The sequence below is a fragment of the Morone saxatilis genome, unplaced genomic scaffold (genome assembly GCF_004916995.1).
Source record: "Morone saxatilis isolate NCDOM2014 unplaced genomic scaffold, NCSU_SB_2.0 Contig15, whole genome shotgun sequence".
Lineage (NCBI taxonomy): Eukaryota > Metazoa > Chordata > Actinopteri > Moronidae > Morone > Morone saxatilis.
Window position 1 is genome coordinate 17,442,832 of NW_023339707.1, and position 19,708 is coordinate 17,462,539.

General features: G+C 40.3%; 1 protein-coding gene across 1 annotated transcript in view; it reads left to right on the forward strand.

The window, feature by feature from the left end:
• The window catches only part of plxnd1 (plexin D1), a 58,312-nt gene that overhangs the window by 7,114 nt on the left and 31,490 nt on the right, over nt 1-19,708 (forward strand). Inside the window, exons 4-12 of the mRNA XM_035655930.1 lie at nt 745-845; nt 5,234-5,363; nt 7,744-7,921; nt 8,204-8,312; nt 13,754-13,853; nt 15,304-15,402; nt 16,931-17,020; nt 17,349-17,454; nt 18,540-18,697. Of these exons, the coding sequence (XP_035511823.1) occupies nt 745-845; nt 5,234-5,363; nt 7,744-7,921; nt 8,204-8,312; nt 13,754-13,853; nt 15,304-15,402; nt 16,931-17,020; nt 17,349-17,454; nt 18,540-18,697 (1,071 nt within the window). The remainder of the gene's footprint in view (nt 1-744; nt 846-5,233; nt 5,364-7,743; nt 7,922-8,203; nt 8,313-13,753; nt 13,854-15,303; nt 15,403-16,930; nt 17,021-17,348; nt 17,455-18,539; nt 18,698-19,708) is intronic.

A 19,708-nucleotide genomic window follows, 5' to 3' on the forward strand; every position in this document is an offset into this window, starting at 1 on the left:
TTCCAAACAAATGGGTTTCATAACAGTCGTGCTTATGACAGGATGTGGTTGCACCTCCAGCACTTCTGTTGCGCAGTGAAAATGCAGTGATTGCACTTTGATTATTTTTGTTTTTGTCATCAGCTATAACTGCTCCTACGGGCACCAAGTGGAGGTTGGTGTATAAACGGATAATAAATGAAAATAAAATATGTCTCGATACTAAAAGAAGTTATAATTGTTGACAGAGACTATGTTTTGATAACACGTAGGGACGGTACTTAAATGTCCTTGAATCTGCTTACAACTACAGTATAGTGTGCTATAAAGCATTTATTACATGTTTATATGCAGCTTATAAATGCTAAGTGTTACCCAGTTCCTGTAAGACTGGAACTTGACTGATTTTCGTATAAATAGATTAAATAAATGTTAAGTGTATAAAATTTCAGAAAACAGTGTCTTTAAATAGCTTGTTTTGTCTGCCCAGCAGTCCAAAACCCAAATATATTTCCATAACAATTATATAAACCAGTAAAAAGTAAGTAAGTAAAAAACTTTATTTAAGTAGAATTTAAGAATGTTTTGTATTTTTGCTTGACAAAATGATTAATCAATTATCAAAATTGTTGTTGAGTAATTTTCTGTCGATTGTTTCAGCACTAGTTCTCTGTTAAAAGCCTGCACAAATCTTGAAAAAATCTGTCGTTTTCACCTGATGTACCATTTTTTAAGTGTGTTTTATGTCTGTGACATTATATGCAGATGCTCAGGGTGAAAGTGGCAGAATGTGACCAGTGGAGGAGCTGCAGTGAGTGTTTGGGAGCAGGCGACGCCCACTGTGGCTGGTGTACTCTGGAGAATCGGTAAGAAACACACAGTTGGTTTTTGTGTCTCTGTCTGTTGGTTCTCCATCCATCAAGTTAACTGTCCTCAGACTTGTTCTCTGTCCCTCTCAGCCTTCTCTTCTGCTGCCAACAAAACATATAATTCAATCAAATTATCATATGCTTTGGTGTCACGCACATGCTTTCATTTTCTCTGTTGAGAAAATGTGGAAATGTCAACTGTCTTTGCTGTCTGCGTTTAAGCAGTGATTCAGCTGCAATTGTTTATATGACTGATTGATTTAAGTTAATGTTCATTTCCAAGCAATAAAAGATCAGATTGGTGGCATAATAAAATGATTTGAGCTTGTCGTTTTGATACTTTTAGTGTTTAATAAATGAATAAAAACCACTGACACTCAATGCAGGTTTTCATCATTCTCATTCTCAATTTCAAAATGTTGCGCGGATGAATGAGTCTTGGCAGTAACAGAGTGTGTTTTGGGGTTGGAAGGCTGTTTTTGTATCGAGCAGAATTGATTTGCTTTTCATTAGAGCAACATCATTGTTCAGAGCAGTCCCCTGGTTCTTTGGTAGTTTTGGGAGAGAATGACAGGCTGGGAGCGCCCAGCGAGGAGTGACTTGGCTGAAGTGTTACTGTGAGCGAGCGAGAGTACACTGTGATTAATGTGGCTCTGTCAGGACTGGCTCTCTGGCTCTGTGCTCACTGACTTTCAGGGAGAATATGTGTGGTGTCGAGCTGTGTTTATTTGTGTGTCTGTGTGTGTGTGTGTGTGTGTGTCAGTTGGTTGCTTGGTGATTAAAGCAGATCAGACGAGATAGTGAATTTTGTGATGAGTTGCGCTGCAGCTCTGGGAGGCTCTGGCATTGCCAGGGGCCATTCAGAGCTGGAAGAGTGGAACTGATGAGAGTTGTGTGTTTCTGTGTCTATGTGTGCGTGTGTATGTGTGGTCAGACTGTCTTGCTGTCATCTCCCTGTCTCCTCTACTTATTTATCTATCTGTCGTCTCTTTATCCCAGTCCCTTTCTCGCTTCACTGAATTTTTTTTACCCTCGTGATTCTCTCTCTGTCTTCAGCTTCCTTGCTTTTTTTCCATCCTTGCCCTCCTATTTTCCAGTAGCTTTGAGAATTTACCCATCCCTCCCTCAACCTCCCTCTCTATCTTACTAGTCCTGGTCTCCTCCTCCCCCAGTGCCCTTGTCCTCCTCTCTATCCCTCTACAAAGGAGCGTTGATTGTGATGATGGTAGTGGGAGGGAGAGTGCACACTGGCTCTTTTGACAAGGAAATGTCAAAGTGTGTAAGCCTGTGTGTAAGTGTCAGCGGGAGTGTGTGTCGCTGTCTGGTGCTCAGAGGCCAGGGAGCTGATGTCATGAGTGTGTGTGTGTGTGTTTGATGCACTGTTTGGCCAGTCATGCCAGCCGCTGGGCTGGCACTGTGGCCTCAGAGCCCAGGGGATCAGGGGGTTGATGTGTGGGGGTGGATGGTCTCCTCCATCACCTCGCTGTCTGATAAAACTACAGTCACTGAGTAGAGAGTGAAAAAAGGACCACTAGAGAACTATCTCACAATCTGTGAAGCCACCACTGTCTCTGTGGGTGTCTATTTGATTTTATGCATGGCTCTGACGTCTCTCAGCACGTCTGAATATAAAGCAAGCATGAAAACATGTCTGTTCGCTTGTTGGAATCAGCATTGTTAAGGAATAGAGAGCTAGTTTCTCTGCCAGAGATAAAGCTTAGTCCTTGATCACTCTTTTCATGTTGGAGCTGGTTTAATCTGCCACATGTCACAAGAAAGCACTTAAATATCTTTATTTGAATCAAATTATGCGTCATGTGCCATCTTTGCTATTCACAAATTATCACGCTTATCTGCATGTGCTTGTCTCACAGTGACTTTGTGTGTGTGTGTGTCTGTGTGTGCAGTTAGTTCATCTCATATGTTCTCTTGCTGTTCAACAGTCTCACTGGTTTCCCACCTTATCTGACATACAGACACTTAAGAGGTGATGAGTTTTCTCAGGTCATATTTTAGCTGCAGATGTTGACTCTGTTTTTTTTAAGGAGCTGTTTGAAAAGCTTTTAAAGCCAGCATGCTGTCGCGAGGCAGGTGAGGAGTACATGGTGAATGGAGTATGTTTGTGTGTGTCTACTGTATGTTTATTGTATGAATATTAGTTGTTCCAGAGAGCGGAGCTTTGAATTTATTTCTCACTGCTGCACTTGATCAAATTGTTGTTTGAATTAGCAGGCAAGTCCTGAATAAATTTTAAGAAGGAATAGAAAAAAAGAGAAAGGAATTAGATATTATGATGTGAGTACAAGTCCTACCATCATTCACAGGCTGTTTGTTGATGTTCATCTGAGACTGCATGTCTTTTTCTTTTGAGATTGTCAGACGAAGTTTCCTGGATGTCTCCTTCAGTTTATACCAAGTGACATCTATGAAGTATTCAGTACTTCAAGATAAAATCTGGAGTTTATTTGATAATCTAAATATATTCTTCTAGATGGAAAACAAGGAGGCCGCTTTTCACCAGTTGTAACCCAAGAGGAAGTTATGATTCACTCCATGATTTCAAAATCCATGGTTAGTCATCACAAACGTTTGTAATTATAATCTTAAAGACAGGGCTGAGTGAAATATCTGTAGCATAGAGTATCAGAAACAGTCAAGTATCAAAGTTAGCATTAAATTCTTTGTCAGGTCTTGTTTACATGCTCTTTGGTCAAATATGTCCTGATTTTAGACATGAAGACATTGATTTATACGATTTTATTTCAGCAAAGTTCTTGTTTGAGAAGTTTGGCATGTTTAGTTAAATAAACCAAAAGGGAAACAAGACTAAAGAACAAAATTAAGACTGAAGAGTTTACAGCCACACTAGCAGCTTAGTGAGGCTGCAGTCAGCCACAGCTAAATGCCAGCTAACATTCTCATAATGAGGAGCTTACATGTTTGGCAGGTAAATCATTTTTATCATGTTCATCATCTGAGGATGGTGGGAATCTTATTAGTTTTGCAGTTATGTGGCCATAAAACCAACTGTTGGGCAGATTAATATAATAATATAATAATATAATTTGATCTGATGTGTATTTATAGTCCTCACAGTAAGGTACGGTAATAAAAGTTAAATACAAGGATAGTTTTGCTTTCTGTGCTGAAACTCAGGTATTTTACTGACAGCAGTATGAAAAGATTTCAGCAATATCCAGCTGTACTCAAAGAACGACCTTCAGAATGAAAATTAAGTCGTACATTTCCAGTGTATTACACTATTTATCTGTAAATCCATTTTAGTGTGACTGTTGAGTTTGCTGAGTGTGTTCAGAGTTTATGAGTTTGTTTGTGTCTAGGGGATTTTTGTGTGGCTTGCAGTGCCACTCAGTTCTATTTTTAGTTAAGCAGCTGACCTCACAGCCCCTCTCAGTCCCTCAGTGCCAATGGGACTGAGAATCTGGACATTCACTTTCCGGACACAAATACTCACACTTATAGGCATGCAGGCAAACAGACACACACTTTATTTTCAAACAACTATAGAAGGGTGAGAGGGAAGTGGGATGTGCCAAACTCATTATGTGGCATGTAAGGGCGTTGCTAAATGGGGCCTCTTTGGTTTCTTCTTACTCTGAGGTCACTTTGTCCTTCCAGTCTGCACTGCAGATGAACTGAGCTCTGTGCCAACGGCCAGTGAAGTTCATTAGTGAAGCAGAAGTCAGAATGTGAGGCCACCTTGCTTGTTGAATGCCCTCTTACAATTCCTCTGTCCTAGACATTCATTATACTCACAGATGGGCACATGCACACTATATGTTCTATGCATGTCTGCACAAACACACATGTTAATGGATGCACTCTTGGTCCGCAAAGATTAAGAATGAGTAGTATTTTTATTCAACTATCTGTAACTGCCCCCTGATCTTAGCGCCAGTGGCATGGGTTGCCATAGCAATGTGTGTGACCTAGAGTCAAGTAGTCTCTTGGGTTGAGCCAGACAAACTGACAGCCGAGTTCTGAATGTGGCATTACGAGACCAGAGCACCTCATAAATCTGTGGGAAGCAGACCATGAAACCCAACGGTGAGAATTCGTCAAGTCCTGGAATGAAATGGAAACACAAAAGTTTGTGCCCTCCTCTCAAAGGATCTCATTTTGACCCTAAAGCTCTGCATTCGTACACCAGTCTGGTTGTCCAATTACTCTTTTCTGTGCGGGCTACTAAGAAAACATTTTCATGAATTTCTGGAATTCAGTTTCTTTTTTTTTTTCACGTCATAAATATTCCATGTTATGTTCAGCATTGGAAATCTCTGTCTCTTTGTGCTGTACTCTTATCTGCACCAAAATATGATAAATATGATCACTGAACCAACATTCCTGTCTGTCACTTCATCCAGATGTACCATCCAGAAGGAGTGTGCTATGGGGCATTTGGCACGCTCTTGGATCAGCATTGGTGAAGGCCCGCAGCAGTGTCCGTCCATGACCCTGACACCCCCAGAGATCAGCATTTCAGCAGACATCAAGGTATCACCAACTCGCTCCATATTATTGTCTTCTATCGCACCTATTTCGCATGTAAAAATAGACATTACTGTTCTTCATCAAGGTATGTTTTTTATGGGGGTAGTGTATTTAAAGCTGATGAAACAAGGTTGTGACTTACGCTTTACCGCATGACCACCTTCATAAGCTGACACCTCTTACTATTATTATGCACACTATTATTATTACTCTGCTGATATTCTCATGGCGACACTGTATGCTGCAGCAGCTCACTTCACCAACCCAACCTCTCCTTTACAGTGTTTAGTAACTTTTGTTTACTTTGCTAAAATCTGATGTTAAAGAGGCTACAATCAATATTATAGTAACAATGTATCAAATGACAATGTGAAAAACAATGTGTTGCTTCACCAGTTCACCATATCAACTTAGAAAGTCACGTCAATGTTGTCCACAAAAAATCAATTATTGCAGGATTAATTATTAAGTATTTTAAATTTATGAGGAGTGAAACGTTGTATGCTAGCTGCTTATTTACAGTGGGTCTCCAGTTAGAGAGATTGACACACAAGCAGTGTGCATCTTGATGCATTGTATTATGAGTAAGTTGTATGGGATTTGGAGTAGTAATTACAATGGTAAGCAACCTTTTTATCTAAATCTAACTATACAACCATTGACTTTAACCAATCAATTCGTTGATGTACAGTAGAGTCTCTGGCTGAAATAAATAAAGTGGCCTGATGGGCTGGTATATTGACATCTGTTGCTGTACAAATCAATTCTACATAATAATTCTACTTGAGTTTTGAGCATGTCTGAAAAAGCAATAGAAGTATGTGCAAAATGTCACTCTGCATACCAAATGTGCTTGATTTTTGAGGGTGCTATTGATGAACACTATTGTTGAACTATTCCGAACTAAAATGGAGGACATTCTCACACCAGGAAATTTGTGACTGTGGCAAGACAGCTTCTAGAGTTGGTGTGAAATGAAAAAAAAAAAGTGCTTTGTCTTTTTTAGATTTAATTTGCAGTGGTTTTCCAAAGTGGCAGTTTAAGTGGCATCTGTTGGCACTGATCTTCTGTCATTAAAATGTTAAAGTACTGTAATTTGTAGTAATTCAAACTGCAGAAATGGTATACTATGAAGAATATATATAATATATACTGTATTTCTCCCACATGTGCAGTGAAAAAGTGATTTTTATCATTTTTCAGATTCATACTAACAATATCATATTATTAAGAACATAAACTAAATGATTCCAATCCAATTTAAACAAGTTTAGACAAAAAAGGACACAAGGGCTCTCCTGCCACACTCAAAATTAATGTTAAAATAGGATAAGCTCCACCATAGCTTCTTGACTTCGATGATGAGCACCACCTATCAAAATCTGTCACCTTATACACTTCACATACACCTTGTGTTTTATGGATTTGGGACACAGAGAAACTGTCAAATATTGAGTGCTACATAACACCACCTGTCTGATTTTAATCAAAGCTGGCAGGATAAGATATTCTGGCAAAAAAAGTGCCTGCATCATACTTGGGGTGTGACATGTAAACTGTTGTTTTCAGTGATTTCTTCCAGTCAGTATATCATGTAACAGAAGCAAAATAGCAAAATGATAATTAGCTCACTGGATTTTGACACTTGGAATGTATTTGACCTTTAATTACAGCTCATAATTAGACGAGACTGAGAGACGACAGGTCATTAATTGGTTCATTAATTGTGGATATTTGCTTGTTATGTAGGTCAGTTTGGCTGGGATGTAATAGATCTACCAGCTGCCCGATTCACAGGCATCCTTTAGAGACACAGGAAGCTCAGCTCAAGGTTGTCTCTCTAAACAGGAAGCAGCAGGCAGGAAGTCAGGGCCTCAGCCAGGAAATGATCAATTCCACCAAACAATGGAGTGGATTTTTAAGACATGTTAACGCATGTCGCTAGCCACTTCTGCTCTTATCTGCTGAGCCATTCAATATGTCATCTTGCGCTTCCTCTCTGCTTAACAATTTGTGCCTGCTTGCCCCCACTGTGATTTTTTTCTCACATTGAAATCATTTAGCTGAAATTCAGTCATGTCAGTGAGGTGTTATATTCCTCATTATACGTCTGTCATATTTCATCACGTAGCCAGATATAGATGTGAATGTAGCACTGTGCCATCTGTTTCTTCATTGCACATTAACTTCTTAATTTCTCTGCCTGAACTCCTGAACAAGTAATGAGGTAATGCCAGTAATGCCAGTAATGCCACTTGCCCCCTAATGATTAACTGTACAAGCTACTCGATTTGAATATGTATATGTGTGTCGGAATATGGTAATAATTTCTTTTAAGATGACTAGTTATTTATATATGCCCCTATATCGGCTCCTGTTCTAGGATGTCGGCATTCTGATAAATGGCAGTGTTCCTGATCTGGTCGGCTCTCGGGTGGAATGTGAATATGGGCCGGGTGTTTCTACAGCTGCCACAGTGCACCTGGACTACGGTACCGCTCGGATCCAGACCTGTCCCTTGCTCCCTCGAGAAAACTACCAACCAATCCTCCCTGGAACAGGTGAGGCTGAGCACAAGCATCCATTTGGCTGTGCGCCAATGCTGCTAGCCATATCTCTCTACACAATAGTACAGTTACAGTACATGATTCATTTTTTCATTTTTTTTCTTCAGACCACGTTGAGCTGTATTAGAACAAATGTAATTTCCCGTTTCATCTTTCAAAATGCAGCAAAGTCAGTCTAGCGTGAGCATGTCTCGCTGTCTAGTTTGTGTTATGACAGTGATACCATCTCGAATGCTTGACACATGCGGCATTGTTTACATGCCTTTGTTTCTCCAGATCATCTGACTGTTTCTGTGGCGATAAAAGTGAATGGCACATCTGTGGTATCTGGGAGCTTCATCATCTATGACTGCGAGAGGACTGGAGCAATACACCCCAAGACGTCGTGAGTCACACATCCATTGTCCCCGCTGTTTATCTCAAATTCTGGATTATTTGGGGGTTGGTGATGCTTGGCCAACATACAGCATCCTTTCTGATCCCTTAAATCCTAATTCATTCACTTAGACTCAGTAGTGGAAAGTAGCTCTTTTACTCAAGTGCTACAGTTTTGAGGTAATTTTCAGATAAAAGAGTTTTTTTGTGACCCTTCGGAGGGGCCTGACCCCTAGGTTGGAAACTGCTGGACTCAACTACCTGAGCGTATAAACAAGTAGTTAAAAGTAGCTTTACCTCAAGCAGCTAAAACAGTAAAAAGCTGCTTACATATTGATCCTTTAGTATTAAACACATGATAATGTAATGTCCAATAATATATTGGTCACAGGGGCCATTTTAGCTCAGAATGTGTACTTTTTACTTTTTATGCTTTAAGTACTTACTACTTAAGTACTTTTAAAGCAAGATTTTGAATGTACTTGTACTTGTACTTTTACTTAAGTACCAGATCTGAGGACTTCTTCCATCACTGCTTAGACCTTTAACCACTGGCTACTAGTTTTGCAGATCCTTCAAAGCAAACCCTCCTAAATGAGACCTAAATGTAAACTACGATTCTAGCTATCCCTAACAAGCTATAGCATCACTCAAATGTCAGCTTTAGTCTCTATAGTATTGCACATGTGCACATATAGCTGGAGGCTGAATGAACAGGGAAGCTTCTCTGCCTCGAGGACCTTTGTCCCTAACCTCTTCCTCTCATGTTTATTCCCCTGCTTTTTATTTAGGTCTCAGTGGGTAAATATTGCCGACACGTCCTCTTGCAGGGCTTATTGTGTATTTGGCTTACTCAAGGTTTCTCAGTGCAGGATCAAATGTGGGATTAATATGCTGTAAACGTTAAGCCAAAGGAAATTGGATATGTATGTCTGGCTGGTCATGTTGATGTTTGTTTTTGTGAAGGACTGCGACTTGTATGGCCTGGTCACAAAGAGGTTTCTCTCATATCTGGAGGAAATCCAGCTGGCTTCCTCTTGCATGTTGGACCATGTCAGAGAATCCACTTTATCTGATGGGCAGATCTTAGGCTTAGAGGGGCATTAGTGTGTGAGTGTGTGTGCGTGTGTGTGTGTTTGACTGATTCCCTAAGATTGAAATCGTTTGGGTGTGTCCCTTTTGTTCATTTTTTGAAAACAGCCTGTAGGTGTGAAAACAGCAGTTGCAGGTACATGTGTGCAAGACTGCACCCAATACGTGCACATGGCCTCGGTGCTCGGCGAGGTCCAGGAGTGTGAAATTAGACGGTGGTTTGTTGAAGGTGATAATGAGCAAAGTGCCATTCTCACAGGATGAGCATTGGGCTGCAAACTGCAGAGCTGCTATACTCTATCTGATTTTAATCACTTCAAGCTGTTTTTTTTTTATAATCCCTAAAGAGAGTCTTATGAGCCACTTCTCCCCAGTGAAACTAGATGGTAGAGACTCTTTGTTTTGTGCTTCTTCACTCAGATTTCAGATCTTTAACTTTCTTGGGTGTGGGTTTGTTTTATGTCATCTACATGAGTGTTATTAGATAATGATGTCTGTATAAATCATCATTGTCACATTAACAGTACAAAGGGATGTACAATAAACCACATATTATTACCGCGACTAACGATTATGTTAATTATCAATTAGTCTAGCAGTTATTTTCTTGAATAATCAATTCATCATTGCTCTATAAAATGTTAGAGAATAGTAAAGAAAAAAACAAAAACTAAAGAGGTGTCTTTCCATTGCTTTTGACCAACAGTCTAAAACCTAAATAAACCCAATTTACTATGACATAATAGTAAATAGTAAAACCAAAAAACCCTCACTACTGAGAAGCTGTAACTTGGATATATTAGAATTTTTTTTACAGTAGGTTGAGAAATAACAAACAATTAATTATCAAAATAGTGGCAGATTAATTTTCGCTCAATTAATTCATTGATTAATTGACTAACAGTTTCAGTTCCACCAAGTTTAATGAGTTATCTTTTCCAAGATAGATTTACTAATCTGCACTTCTTAGTTAATAAATAAATTGTCTGAGGCCCATGTAATTAAATGGAGAACAGCTACAACAACCAATGACAGCCAACAGAAGCTTAACCAACCAATCAACACAGTTCAGTCCATAAATGTTAAAGGGCATCCATTCATTGTCATAAAGATACTGAGGCTGAGAAAACAATTGCATGATGTCATCTGTGGCTCTGAGGAGAGCATTTTGAAGTCGGATGATGTCATAGCGACATCATCAGGGTTATCTCAAATAAAGCTTGAGAAATATTTTACGGAAAGCCTGTGTTGAAAGACTTTACCAGAAAAATTAACGCTATTAAGTTTTATTATGGGAAATTTAGGTTCCAGTGTTTTGGAGCATGGCTCATACTAGGGACTACAATTCAGAATATTTTAGTCTCTACTTATTCCATTTTTACCATTATTTTTATTTTTCTCTTATGAGACCACCGAAGGTAAATCGTTGGAGTGCTAGTCTTACTGTAATAAATCTGGACAAACATATTATAAATGAGCCAACATTAGGGAGGAAATATTATTATTTTGGTTAGTAAAAAGAAATAAATTGCTACATTTATTATCATCAAAGTAAATGTGGCAAAATATTGCACTTTATTTTTGTTTGAAGTTTGAGAAATACCTCACAACATAGAGGAAGTCATCATGATGTGACAGTCGGGTATTGAATTTGAGTGTTTTTTAAAGACTCACTGTGTGACTGTGTTTGTGTTTCTGTGTGTGTGAGAGTGTTTAGACAGTTCTCCCATAACCCATTCAAAGTGGTCACTAGGCAGAGTGTTAATGACAACCAGACGATAGCATTCCAGTCTCACCAAACAGCCCAGTAGGACAACCACCTGACCTGCCCTCTTACTCTGTTTCTCTTACTCTCTTTATGTCTCTCAGCCACACACGCACACACACACCACACACACAACACACACACCACACACACCACACTCCTTTCTCTGATTTATTGCTTTTTTATGTCTCTCTTGTGTCTCAATTTTGGCACCCAGGATTTACATGTTCTCTTTTTTCCCTTGCGTGCAACTTGATCTATCTCTGTTCCTCCTCTGTGGAGTACGCCCCCCGCCTAACGCCCTGTAACTGGGTCGTTTTCTTCCGTCGACGTATTTCTCTTTGACTAGAGACGTGATTAGAGGGATGTTGTTTAACACCGCTGTGTCCACTGGAGAGGCCCTCGAGAGTGCGGCCTGCGTTGTATTTAGTGTGTGTGTGTGTGTGTGTGTGTGTGTGTGTGTGTGCGTGCATGTAATTATGACTCGGGGTGGGCAGTGTCACAGGGTAGTTACTGTCAGTATTAGGTCAAGCAGAGAGAGAGAATGTGTGCACAATCTGTGTGTGTGTGTGTGGCAGTGTATAGGTGTTTTAGTAGCACAAAAAGGGAAAACAGAAAAGCTGCAGCTGATAAGAGCCTTGATGGGGCGTCTGCTTCTAATCACAACACACACAGACACACACACACATTTCGATTACGTTTCTGCATCCCCTTACACCCATCCCGCTCCCCCCAGTCTAGAGACCCTCCTCAGAGTGCTGCTATCACTGGAGGCGCTATCATTCCTAGTGTGGGACATCTGTCTCTTCCCAGAGGCAATACAGTGACATACACTCGACTCACACAAATACTGTACAGTGGAGGTGTTCCACTTAAGGTAGTTTATCTGGAAGACACACATGTTTGTACTCCATCCACAGAAAAGAAAAATACACTACAATACATATCCCTAAACTCGACCCTTAATCTTCTCAACTACACGTCTAGCCTCAATTCATAGCCTCATTTTAAAGGGTAAATCACCTAAATCACAACAAATGATGGTGGCATAAATCTCAGATATTAATATCTCAAAAGGAACACTGTCTGTGTCGCTAGGTACCTTCACAGGGTGAACCAACCATTTAACCTAAACTTAATTCTAACCTTAAAATGAGAGCTTATAATAATAACCTTGAATAACCTGAACAGCTGTCACTGTGTCATTAATGAGATAATGGTAAATTTAGCAGTAGCAGAAGCTGACATAAAGTGAGCAATCTTGCTCAGTAATGTCAGTCACAGAAATATCTATCTAAAGTTTGCAANNTGGTCATACCAGACCAAGTGAGGCTGTAAGTAGCAAAACCCTTAAGTTTATTGAATTGAGTAATTAATTATTGTACATGAAGAAGAATGATAAATGTACATAGAGTTGTTTCCTTTCCTGTTTAAAGGATATGGTTGGCGATATTAGTATAAAAAGACAACAAGGTGTTAGTCCATCTCTCAATACTTTACGACTTCCCTACGGTGTCTGTAGCGCTCAGCTCCAATCCCATTTGTTCCTACTGAATGTAAATATTTAAAAACTGGTCATGATTGTATAGCTTCATTTTTTAAAAGAGTAATAGTGCATTTGTTGGGGACTATTTTCAGCTGCGGATTAGTTGAAGTAGAGACTATTAACAGCATATGTGGGTCAGACTCAAAATAATCTACATTGCCCGTGTTCGTTAAAATGAAAGATTATAAAATATAATGCGCTCAACTAACAATTAGATCTAGAAGACTTTGTGCTGGATCCTTAAAGTAGTTAATAATAATAAAAAAACATCAGTGTTTCAATATTAAATGTCAAATTGGAGTGCCATCCTAATGAATGAACATGTCACCCAGTACAGCAGTGTGACACCGATGTGTTTAAAGGGCTTTGACCAACAATGTGGCACAGAAGAATAAACTATATCAGGATCTGGATACACAGAAAATCACATCTTTGTTGGTTTTGGTCTTCTTCTTGGAATTCGTTTATAATTACAATAATATGATCACAAACACAGACATCTGTAGCTTTCAGACTTACAACAAGTCCATTCCAATAACAGTTTCTAAAGGCTGCATGTCTTTAACCTATATGTGGGCGTTTCTTTGACAAACAAGCATGAATTGCATAGAGTTTACAAGCTGCTGACAGACTTACTTGCCAAAATGCCCTCACTTAGTTGGTATAAAACCTCAAAATGGTAGCTAGAAATACAGACAGCACTCACACACACATTGTGTTGTTTTGTGAGTGTTTATAGAGAAGTGCTTTGTTTCATCTTAGCAGATTTGGCTCAGTTTGACCCCCTGGCTGACTGTGTTGTAACTGTGGAATGAATGCGTCCACTAATGTGACTAATCATTACTTCCTTTATTAAAGATAAACTTTGATGCCTGTAATCAGTCCAGCAACACTGTTTATGTTACACTCGAATGAATCAGAGGGAGCCACATACTCAACTTTTCAAAAGACTGTATTTACAGCATGGGAACAGAGAACAAGCCCGATCTGTCTAAATGTGATCCTTGTTTTTCAACTCTTTCCATGTATGTGTGTCCATCTTTAACAGATGTGTGAGCTGCCTGAGCACCAGGTGGAAGTGTTACTGGGACCAAGAGAACCACTTATGTGTCTCCAGTAAAGATGAGTCAAAGCACAACCTGCTAGAGGTGAGTAATTCTTTCTGCTTTTAATCCATCACCCAAACAGACCCCTGGAGGATCTCCTAATATTAAGATCCCACTAGTCAGAGCCTCAGACATAATCCAGACTCTTGTCCAACAACTCCAAGTGTGCTGTAATGATCTGAGTCCAGACGGCTTAGGCAAGAGCAATCATGTGGTAGGTCGGTATGAGGTTTCAAGTGTCTCAACTACAGTATGTAGAAATGTTGAAACCTGCTATAAAATCTCAGGAGGTTCTGGTTTAACAGACTCCTTACAGCATAATGTACCATTTAAAGCTCCTCAGACCTCCTCTAAAGTTTCTCTTCTTGGCAGTTTAGTTTGATATCCCAGCATGTGGAAGAGTAGATACACTGTGTTCCTATTTTTATAGAGAATAATTACAAAATGTCAAGACTGCTTGTTGCCAGCGAAGAGCTAAATCTACACCTACATTTTCAGCTATGGTTTTATATATTCCTTCATTCAAGTAGGTGACTGTACAAATGGATTATGTAGATGTATGTTTGGCAATGTAAAGCCCCACGAGGGTGTAAACTACCCTGAAAAGCAAACAAACTGAATAGTGTAAAAGGCTTGGCACGAGAGCGTGAAAAGGGTGTGAAACTGGGAAAATGATCCGAAACTAGAATAGCCTCATTGAAACCAATTACAGCTCCCCCGACACCATTGTCCGTATTGTCCCTTGTGCGTGCTCCTGACAACATCAAGTCAGCCATCATATCATTCCTGTCCCCTCTGGAGTTTTATGGCCCAGCCAGGTCCCATGACTTGTGTGAGGAGGAATCCTCCCAGCAGACTTCGGCCCTAAGGGCACCGGGGTCTGGCTGTGTCCACTAACAGTACTGGTCACAGTTAGAGGAAAGAGGATGTGACTCACGGTCCTCTGGTTAGCTGCTGGTCTTGTTCTAATGTTTAAGTGTTTTATGGCTGTGTTTAATACTTTATATCACAAGACCTCTTGAAAAAGGAAATAGCTGCTTGTGTTGAACAACTGAAGTAATAAAGACATCATTGCATTTTTCTAAACAAACACAATAAATCGTAGTCAGGCGTCCTGTTTCAGATCCCAAGATGCACAAAAACAAACATATTAAAGCACAAGAGGCTTGTGCTTTTTAAGTCACTTTTCGTTAAAACATTAAAAAAACTCCATTAGGTCTTTGTAATGTAGGTCATAAGGAGAGGAGGAGGTGTTTTTTTCCTGTTCTGCTGAGCCCATCATAGTGTCCGGTGGGTCTGTTTTTCTAATCCCTCACCATCTCTCTATTTGAAGCTATTGTTGTTTCCTTCAGAGTGAGACTTTACCCTCTCATTTCCTCCTCCTCCAGATAAACAGGACAGGTATTTTGGGTTGCGGATGTGTGCAGGGGAGCCATTGTTTTCTTTAACTCCTATATGTCACTTCCTGCCTCTACACCCCACCCTGCCACAGAATGCAACTTCCTGTCCCAGCTTGGTTGCCTCAGAGGTTCCTCCATCACCATCAGGAATGGCCCAGGACTTCACCCTATCCCTCAACAACATCAAGGAGGTACAGCAGACAATCTCCAGCTATGGAGCTGGACTTGGACATCGTCCAAAATGCATGTTGTGAAAATGATTGGAATAAAACAGAAGCATATGGTGTGTTTGCTTCAAGCTGAGTTAAACACAGATGGATATTTGTGTGCTGCGATTTGGGTCAATGAATGAGAAAAACCTGAGTTTGGGTGTTCTCCATGTTGTGAGACAGAAATAAAAATGAAGAATGAGCGGGTATCTTTATGCTTATGTTGCTCACTGCTCAGCTGTCTGGGCCAGCCATGCATCTGGTGTCTAACTGTGACAAGCTGAGTTGTGCCTTCGTCAGCACAGGGTACAATGTGTAGTCGGTCTGAAGCAGCACACGCGGCAGGAGCTTTATTTCACTTGTGTTCATTTTAAATTCGACTAGTCCTTCTAAATCAGTTTTTTAAACTCCTATTCTCATCCTTAATCCACACTGAGCGAGCCAGACGCTGATCCTGCATCCCTGATAAGGACACGACTGGGATCTTCTAAAAATTCCAGTGCTGACTAGTTGCCAGGCATGGTCAGTCACACGCCTAACCCTGGCTGGCCTTTCGAGTCCTCTTCTGGTGTGTTGCTATGGTGACAGACATTGAGTCACATACAAACCTACACGCACATACACACACTTCCTCAGAAGAGCCTGGATGTCATTGGCTTTCATACAACTCTTTATTGTGAAAGTTTATGCAAACTGACATTGTTTGAGTAATGTCTTCATCTTGTCGGCAACTCAGTACAGCCAGAAATATTTGTTGTGAATTTTCATTTGGTTCCCACACATTTTTTTTGACAAACCTCAAATAAATTGTTTAGACTTAACTGTTATAAACAGTCATACCAAAACATTTAGCAATAAGCAGGTGTTTGCAAGTTTGTTTTCCAGTATCTACTAGTTCTCAAACTGAACATTAGTCCAGGGAACATTTCAGTGTGTGGTACGTTGGAGAACCTGCCAGATACCAAAAAAATCAAGCTTCTAATGGTGTCAAAAAGTAAAAACATAGCCTAGAAATAGTCCTGGAGAGGGCGATCAAAGTAGACCAATTTAAGCTGGCTGGATTCGCGGAAAAATTATTTCTTCTTCTTTAAGTACTTATCTCTTACTGCTCTTAGCTTTTTTATGGTATTACCTTCACATTTCTTGGCTCATTTAAACTCAGGGCTCAGATTTTATGAAGAATGAATTCATATTCATTACTCCAGCTCCCAAATGAATTGCCGAGGTGTGGGAGTCCAGATGTTTATGAATATGAATTTTGAATGAATTGCATCTCTTCCTGGCAGGGACAATTGTTGTGGGTTATTTCAGTTTCCTGGTTCGGAGTTGTCAATTGTTACCAGACATTTTTGAGAAAGCATTTCTTTGCCAAAGTTTTCTCCAATTCTCTCATTGTGATTACTAAGGCAGTGATTGTTTCATTCTGAGAACACCATAATATTACAGTTGGTTTGCTTGTTATTGTTGAAATATTGCATATTGTTTTAAAATAAGTGCTTTTGCATAACAGGGGGAGGAGCTTGAGTGTGACTTTGGGACAGAGCAGCGATACGAGGCCTCGTGGCTGAACAGCTCGACTGTCAAGTGCAGTGGAGTAACAGTAAGTATAGACAATGACCTTTCAGAAATAACTAGTAAGGCCATTTTCCAAGTCTGAATAAAGATCAGTTAAGCTCTTGTTCAGTTGCTATGCATTTACTGGTTCAGTGTACTCATTATTGTTAGGTGTAAGCCTTGTTTGTAAGTTGTTTTTATTGCAATTATTTTAAACCCTTGTTTATAAGCTGAATGAGAACCTGTTATTATCTCAAGCAAGATGGAGTAAATGCATGTGGAGTCAAAATGACAATATTAAACACACATTCACACTGTGGAGATGCTTTGCACGACCTGTTTCATTGTTGCCTCCTACCTTTCTGTCCATGTAGCTGTCCACTAATCAGAGGAGTCACATTTACCACCTCAACCTGATTAAGGGAGGAAACTTTGGACGTAGGGGGGATCTTTTTGTCGACAGCCCTCAGCCCATGAGAGGTAAGACATTGGAGCCATAGTTACTGTATGGAGTGGGGGAAAAAAAGAAAAACAAATGAAAAATAAATTTTCCATGTTCTACGCCTCAGCTGTTTGTTCAGCTCTCCTGCATTTACTGCGTAATTACACTCACAAAAAACAAGAAAAACTGTGACATAGCTGCCATTGTTGCTCCCAGAATGCAGTTCACCTGTTCACAAATGTTTTCGGATGAGATGGATGGATTTAATTAAACCTGGAGAAATAAAGAATCGCTTACAGGCACAAACAGTGTTAGACGGCCTTTCACTTGCAATAATAGTAGTTCATGTATTACAACACATAATTTGCCAACAACTAGTAATTTACCATAATATCATATTCTGCTACCATCTAATTACACATAATGATTATAGAACATAGGGAACTGCAATTTTAAGGTGCTATCGATGCCTCTCACAAACCATGTCCATATGTATTGTTGCAAATACAATTTGAGCTCCATGACAACAGGGAGATGATGAAAAGTGGCGTGCATGTTGTTGAATTTGGCATGTTGTCTATAGTGCAGCTACAAGCCAATCCTTGCCTATCCCAGTCCCAGATGTTCTGTTTGCAGTCCATGTGTATAACATGTGAACAACAGCCCTGGGCCGCTGCCAGACACTCTGCACTGTTAACGGACATGATGGTCGCTTCATAACATGCAGAGTCATCAATTTTTAAAAAATCCACACACATTTTATCACCCACATCCAGGCGCACACACACTGTAATATGCACACAAATGCATGCACAGATGCACATGCAGTGATACAAATGGGACTTCTCACTGGGAGGCACTTTGGAACATGAACATAATCATCTGTTTCTTACTGGCTTTGTTCTCCTCCACTCCACTAGCTCTCTTTTTCCTGATTTATTTTTATAGCCATGAATGTATCATCCTACAAATGCTTATAGTGTTTATTTAAAGCATGCAGCCCATATGGTTCACATGAGCTATAAAAGAATTTTAGGAGTCTACAGCAGACAAGGCAAACATAGTTTTGTAATGCTGTATTACAATAATAATTACCTCTCTCCTACATCCCATCCCCCTCTAGTTGAGGTGTACAACTGTAAAGTGGGTAGTTCAGACTGTTCCCAGTGCTGGGGCAGAGAGGATCAGGGCCACCTCTGTGGCTGGTGTGAAAACAGCTGCAGGCCAAGGGATGACTGCCAGCCAATCACTGATCAATGTCCGGCTCCTGAGATCCACAAGGTAAGATCACAGGTTGAACTTGCATGAGTGTAGGCTACAGATGTTTGCATTCATCCTCCTACACTGCCCACATCCTCGCTGTAGCCCCCAGGCTCTATTTTCATGCCATAAAATGGTGAATAATGAGGTCACTCACATGGTGCCCTGTCTGTCCAGTGTCAGCTGCTGAGGGAGCGTTTGAATAGAGTCTCATTAAAGCAGTTCACTCAGTAATAACACTAACACTCACTTAGCCACAGCCCTCAGGGGACACAGTGGAGTTGATCTGCAATCACTCAGGAGGGCATGGGAACACCTTCTGCCCTGTGTAACTACAGTATGTGTAAAAACTGTGTGGACGGATATATGTGTAGGGCTCTTTGTGTAAAAAACCACAGAAACTAAAAGGAAACAAACAAGAACCATGATGTTTTAGATTTGTGGCCACAATAAAAGCAAAACCACACTGGTAAGAGAATTGAGGAGTGCTTATCTTACACAGGATCTGACTGTGGTCAAATCTAAATGATCATCATGATTACCAGCAGGGCCTTTATTTAAACTGTTTATGGAGCTCATTTGCATGATCATATTCGTTTGTTTGTCCAACTGTAATGGGAGTGTGTTTAGAGCCGTCCTCTTCTGCCGCTACTGAAGGTTATATCAGCTCGGCCACGGTAGGCGGTCATGGGAAGCACGGCTCACATGAGACCCAGTCGGCCTGAACTTCCTGTAGATAAAACCTGGTCAGCCCAGGAGAATAACCAAACAGAACAAAGCAGGCAGACACACACACACGCAGTCACACATACACACTGTGTGAGTGTGGCCCACAATATGTCACACAAATAGGCCATATTGAAGCATTCACGATTATCCCTCATTCTTTGTAGCTGTCAGCATACTGTGACTAACAGGATGCTCTGTGAGAGTCCAACTTATGTGGACTTCTTACGTGACTCAAGTTAGCTGGGCTCAGATGCCGAATGCGTGGGTTGACCATTGTTGCAGTTCTCTCTCTCTTTCTCTCTC